Raw genomic sequence first — 6269 nt, forward strand, 5'->3', positions numbered from 1 at the left:
CTGAGCACCGGGTCGAACCGCTGCTTGTACTTATCTGGACGCGCGGACCGATCTACAAATATTGTACTACACAAGGGGGAATGTAGAAAAGTGCCCAAGACCAGCCGCGAGCCTTCTCTTCCCACGTGGCAGCCCAGTTGGCACGTTTCGGACAGTTTTGTAGCTAAACGTTACCGCATCAGAGTTGGTGTATGATTTTTATGGGGTTTTTTTGTTTGTGTATGAATCCGTTACCCCCGCGCAAGTTTATGTACCCCAGGTGTAATTAACTCAAAACCATTCCCGTGGGTGGGCCGAACGCTCGCTGAAATCGGTAGTCTCGTTGTCGTCACGTGCCCCCTCGAAGCCTCTTCTCTGTTATCTGCAAGGAGGACGTCATGCCGCCGTCCATCGAATCTAGGTGATGCAGGGGGGCGACGGAGCTGCTCGCATTTTCCTTGATTTATTTTAGGCCTTTCGGTGGTGCGTTTAGTGAGAGGAGATGTTACTGTCGACTACAAACGCGTCTTGGCGACTTCATCAATCTCAAGATGATGTATCTCTCAGTCGCTCGGAAGTGCTTATAGGGGGTAGGGTGTGCGTGTGTTCATAGAGACGAGTGTATGTGCGTATGTATGAGTGTCTACATCTGTATTGTGTTAAAAAATAGTGTGTTATTAAGCGCTCATGTGTAGTAGCTAAAAACAAACCATTGTGGTGGTTGAGCACGTGTTTCCAATAAGGAGTAGCATATTGAACCATTGCGTGGTTTCAGATTATTTCCAATGTTCGGAGAAAATGATTTAGAGAACAAAGAGATGAGAGGCGGATATTTGATGTATAGCGTTGGAGCGCCGGCATCCTGCCGGTTGTCGGCTGACATGTCCGAACGTGGTTCATAGACATTTGAGGGCCGCCGGTTGATGAATGCCGTTGGAGATGCACAATTAAGTGGCTTCGATCGAAGACTGTAAAGTGCATTCTTGTACTAACGTCATTCGGTCACTTCATGATTACCGCTGTGCATACTAATATTTGTAAATGATGTAATTTCTTCAAATGAACATGGACTATGCTTGTTTGCGTTGAAATGGTGCAGAGTCCGGGGGTGATCCTATTTTTTAATAGAAAAATAAACACGGAACACGACGAAGCCAGGCTACCTGCGGGTGTGCCTCATGGCCGGAACAGAGCAGAGCAAGAACTGCAGCAGGTTTAGTGCGCCGAACACCGTCATCAGCCAGAAGAAGTAGTCCAGGTGGCCGTCGTTGAGGTCCTCCGGGATCCATCCCGTGGCAGACGCGACGGAGCCCAGCACGGCTGAGTTGAGGTAGTTCCCCGCCGCGACAGCGAGCTGCGCGAGTGCGGTGCACAGGCTCCTCATGCTGTCGGGTGCTTTGTCGTAGAAGAGCTCGATCACACCAATGGCGGCGAACACCTCCCCGGCGCCCAGTATTGTGTACGCCGGTGCCTGCCACATGATGCTCACTGTTGCTCCGGTGGCGGCCACCGCGAGCCGGTTCCTCTCAAGTAGCGCCGAGTAGGCCATGGCGAGCATGGACAGCGCGAGACCGACACCGAGGCGCTGCGGATGCGAGAGGCCCCGGTCGAGGCCGGTGGCGCGTCGGGCAAAGGGCACCAGCACAGCGTCGTAGATGGGGATCAGCACGAGCATTGCAACCACGTCGAAGCCGGCAAGGGAGGCTGGTGGCACGGCGAATGGCCCGACGCGGTTGTCCATAGCCATGCCTTGCTCGATGAGCGTCGACGACATCTGTGCTGTGATCATGAAGAAGACCACCATTGACACCCACGCGGGGCACAACCGCAGCAGCATCTTCACCTCCTCCACCTGAGGCATCGTGCATAGTCTCCACGGACCCGCCTCCACGTCCTTCTTCCCCGGCGTCGGGGTTGGCACAATGGCAGCCTTGTCCAAAAATCTGGGCAGTAAATGTAATATTTTTAGATATAAAAGTCAGACAGCAACATGAGTATGTTTGATCTTGGAGATATTCTACATTTCTACTACCAACCTGAACATATCCGCAAAAATAAAATAAAAACTACCAACCTGAACTGAGTGGTATGGTGAACCTTGAAGGTAGCCTCTATTGGCGGTGAAGGTAGGTGATGCAAGGCTGAGCAATCATCAGGCAACTCCATATGGCAATTCCTTGCAGCTGCAACAATAACCCGGGACACTCTTGTCATGGGGCTCTCTCCTAGTGTCTTGTACCTGTACACCCTCCTACCGGTTACAAACACTGCGAAACCAAGGCTCATGAGGATCATCGGCACGGCGAATCCGATCCCCCAACCTACATTGTCCTGCACCCAGACAATCACAGTGGTTGATAGAAGGGAGCCGACGTTGATCGCGAAGAAGTAACAGTTGAAGAAGGATCCCTTCTTCACACGCTCTACTGGGTCAGCCATGTCAAACTGGTCCGCGCCGAAGGCGGAAGTGCAGGGCTTGATCCCACCGTTGCCAAGGGCAGTAAGATAGAGTCCTGCGTAGACGGCGACACGGTGGATCCCACCGTGGTTGGAGGATTGCATCAACGACGGGAGCATCACCGAAACCGTCAGCACAAGCATCCCCTAGAAAAAAAATTATGGAAGTTATTCTAGAATGGTGGCCGCGCATTTTCTTTCACAAAAGGCAAGTGGTGTCCCCGACTCTGCATCAGTCGATGCGCCCATCCACGCACAACACACATAATGTATTATGTTCATCAGCAACATATGTTCCACTTACGATGGTGTAAATCGAGAGAAAAATTACTATTGTCTTGTATCTTCCCCAATACGTGTCTGCCAAGAAAGCTCCAACAAGTGGCGTGAAGAATGTTGTGCCGATCCAAGTGGACACGTTCCTCGCCGCGTCGACGTTGCTTTCGTGGAGCACGCTGGTGAGGTAGGTGACCATGTTCTTAGAGATGGCGAAGAAGGCCAAGCATTCGCTGAATTCAATACCTAAAATGCAAGGCAAGTCAAACGATGAGAGTTATTGCCGAGCATAATTTTTCTTCCGCATTTATTGAGTCGGCGAATCGCTGCTGCTGTTTTACCTAAAACGAAGAAGCAGGCTCTCCAGTTCCCTGTGCTTGCCTTAGCAGCAGGTTGTCCGTTCACATCGACCGTTGCATCACAAGTATTTAACCTTGAATCCCCATTCTGCATGATACAACAAAGCCTTTGCTATGTTTTTCTACTTATAATTTGTGACATCGCGGTACAAAACTGAACTATACCTATTTTTGCAGACTCGCTAGTGAACAACTAGTAAATATGATTTTGAATGTACTCCCTCCGTTTTTATTTACTCCGTATATTAGTTTTGACTGAAGTCAAACCTAGTTTATAGAAAACAATTTGAACATTTACAGTAGCAAATTTCTATAATGTGAAAATGCATGCAATGATGAATCCAATGGTATTGATTTGGTGGTGTATATGTTAATACATTTTCCTACAAACCTGTTGAAACTTGAAAGTATATATATAAAGTTTGACTTTAGACAAACCTAATATGCGGAGTAAATAAAATGGAGGGAGTACTTACCTGATAGAGGCCAGAAGGAGGGTGATGATGGAGCAAGGGCGTCTCCTCATCTCCTGCTGCTTCCATGGCTGACCACTTTTGTTCACCTGCAACCGCAAGTGGAGGAAGATGAGCAACGAAGAACGCTCCTAGTCTCTACATAGCTGCTGAGAAGAGATGCTGATTCCGAGCTTACAGGAAGAAAATATGCAACAGAGAAACTATGAAGATGGAGAGGGAGAGGCTGGTGAATAATAAACTGTGGTTGTGGAGGAGCGGCACTGAAGAATCAATCGACGATAGAAGCAGATGGGGTGTCTCTTTCTTTGATGGACATCGTTTTTGGTGTAGCCGGAATCTACAAATCTGTCGCCACCAATACATGGGGCCCGCGATGATTTTCAGCAGCATATTTTTATATATGAAAAAATGGCAAGTGTACTCATCTTTCTATTTTTTTTAAGCACAATACAGACACAAACGTTCATATATACGTGCATGCACCACCCTATGAATGCATACATGCACACCCTATTTCTATTAGCACCTCCGAGAGACTGAGCCGGCATATCATCTTGAGATTTTACGAAGTCACTGTAGGTGCCTCGTAGTTGACGGAAACGTCTCCTTCAACTAAACGCGTATTGCCGGAAATTCTGAAATAAATTCAGGATAAATGCGAGCACCAGGACTTGAATTTTGATGAGCGGAGAATACCACTGTCCTCCTAAACATCCAACCACAGATTAGTTCGCCCCATCTTCTAACCTTCAAAACTGTACCCATGTCTTTTTGTTCAGATATTTCAGGTTTGAGTATCTACCTCCACGTGACCACGTCACTCCTTTCTTTTGTATCACCACGGGCCTTTTCTTTTGGTCTTCCTTGCTACAAAACTTGATAATACTTTTCCGCAAAAAAAAAACTTGATAGTACTTTTACACACACACACACGTGCGCACAGGGGCGCGCACACACACACATATGATGGCATGACCAATGCATAGCCTCATGGTGATACCCATGTGCCATGTAGGATTGGATGTCAGGGAAAGTAGGTTTGGATAGGAAAGTGGGATCCTCTGCAAGAGGCATGTACTTGGGGAGAAAAAATATGGTCCGATGTAAAAAGTTGAAAAAGTTAAAGTGAAAAGTAGAGATGTATATGTATTAAAGTTTCTATTTTCTATTTCTTGATGAGGCACACTAGTAGTAGCTTGCATTGGGGAGAAAAAAAATCAATGGATTGCATGAAGCTACTTTTTCTCATGGAGCGTCTATATCCATATGCCATCATTGTATATGGCCTGAGTAGCTAACGAGGTTTTCAGATAGCGTTTGTACACAATCCACATTGCTATTTTATTTTTCATTCTAAAGTTCATACTTAAAATAGAGTCTCATTCTTTAATTCAAACAACAATTAGTGTAAAAAATAATCCAATGCTGCTTTCCTTCTATTGTTAATGTACATATTTCAATTAGGAGCAATAAAAAGTGCATTCATTCATGCATGTTTTTTTTTCAATTAAGTGTACTTCAAAATTGGTGCTGTATGAGAGCCATTGCAGAATCAAAAGAAGCAGATGGGGTGTCTCTTTCAGTTGGAATGGACATAGCTTTCAGTATTGGAGGAATCTACAAATCTGTTAGCATCAATACCATGCATGGAGCCTGTGACAATTTTCAATAAAAATTTACATAAAAAGGTCATACTCACATCTCAAAAACCGAAGCGGCATAAAAACGCCATGTATTTTGTGATAAAGAAAGTAAACTAGACAACTAAAGCATTGTTAAGGCACTTCAACGTGACCGTCCTGTGCGGACCGCGGAAGCCATCCAACGTGGGACTATATTGGTCCGTAGGTCAGTTCGGATACGTTTTCTCCCGCAAATCAGACACAAACGTGGGGCCATGCGGGAGTCCGGACCGCTCCCAAAACCGATTTCTGATCACACTGGCCAACCCAAAAACCCCACCCGCCCCTCTCGTGATTTTCATCCGACGCCCCGCGCCGCATTCATGCCGGCTCAGAGCATGTAGCGGCCAGTGCCGCGATTTGACCGGACGGGAAGGTGGTGTAGGCGGAGTCTACAAATATGTCGCCGCCAATCCATGCATGGGGCCGTGATGATTTTAAGCAGCATATATTTTTATATATAAAAAGAAGATGACCAGAGTACTGATCTTCTAATCTTGAAAACAGTACCCACGTCTTTTTATTGAGATATTTCAGGTTTGAGTACCTGCCTCCATGTGACCACGTCACTCCCTTTTTTTTGCATCCCCTTGGGCCTTTTTGTTTGGTCTTCTTTGCAATTTCTCAATTCTTTGTTTCGTTTGTATGTTGAATTTCACAAACAAATCCCTTTTAATGCCCATATAAATTTCTGTACATAGCGCTCGTGAGAAATAAAGCCAACTTCCTACCTTGTTTTATTGCTTAATCCAATTCGCTACCTACTTTCATTTTCAAACTCAAAGTTCATATGTTGAAACTAGTTGCCTTTTTTTATCGACCAAAGCTAACGAGGTTTTCAGATGGCGTTTGTACAAAATCCAAACTGCTATTTTAGTTCTCATTCTAAATTTCGTACTTAAAACAGAGTCTCATTCTTTAATTCGAACAACAAATTGTGTAAAAAAAGTTCCAATGTTGCTTTCCTTCTAGTCTTAGGGGGTGTTTGGTTCAGAAGTCCTAGGACTTTTTCTAGTCTCAGGGACTAATCAAAAAAGACT

General features: G+C 45.7%; 1 protein-coding gene across 1 annotated transcript; it reads right to left on the bottom strand.

The window, feature by feature from the left end:
- Positions 1–1013: 1013 nt before the first annotated feature.
- Positions 1014–3814, bottom strand: LOC123050964 (protein NRT1/ PTR FAMILY 8.5). The gene is made up of 6 exons (XM_044473687.1): positions 3723–3814; positions 3548–3633; positions 3054–3159; positions 2741–2958; positions 2054–2583; positions 1014–1922 (listed from the first exon to the last, which is right to left on the bottom strand). The coding sequence occupies exons 2-6, from the start codon at positions 3611–3613 to the stop codon at positions 1139–1141; spliced, it is 1704 nt and encodes a 567-aa protein (XP_044329622.1). The 5' UTR covers positions 3614–3633; positions 3723–3814; the 3' UTR covers positions 1014–1138.
- Between the last annotated feature and the right edge of the window lie 2455 nt (positions 3815–6269).

Source organism: Triticum aestivum, chromosome 2D, assembly GCF_018294505.1.
Source record: "Triticum aestivum cultivar Chinese Spring chromosome 2D, IWGSC CS RefSeq v2.1, whole genome shotgun sequence".
NCBI lineage: Eukaryota > Viridiplantae > Streptophyta > Magnoliopsida > Poales > Poaceae > Triticum > Triticum aestivum.

Coding starts and splice junctions, on each gene's coding strand:
- LOC123050964 (XM_044473687.1), bottom strand. CDS start 3,613: ATGGAAGCAGCAGGAGATGAGGAGACGCCCTTGCTCCATCATCACCCT. Junction 2,959..3,053: donor AGCCTGCTTCTTCGTTTTAG/GTAAAACAGCAG, acceptor CTTGCATTTTAG/GTATTGAATTCAGCGAATGC. Junction 1,923..2,053: donor CACCATACCACTCAGTTCAG/GTTGGTAGTTTT, acceptor TTTACTGCCCAG/ATTTTTGGACAAGGCTGCCA.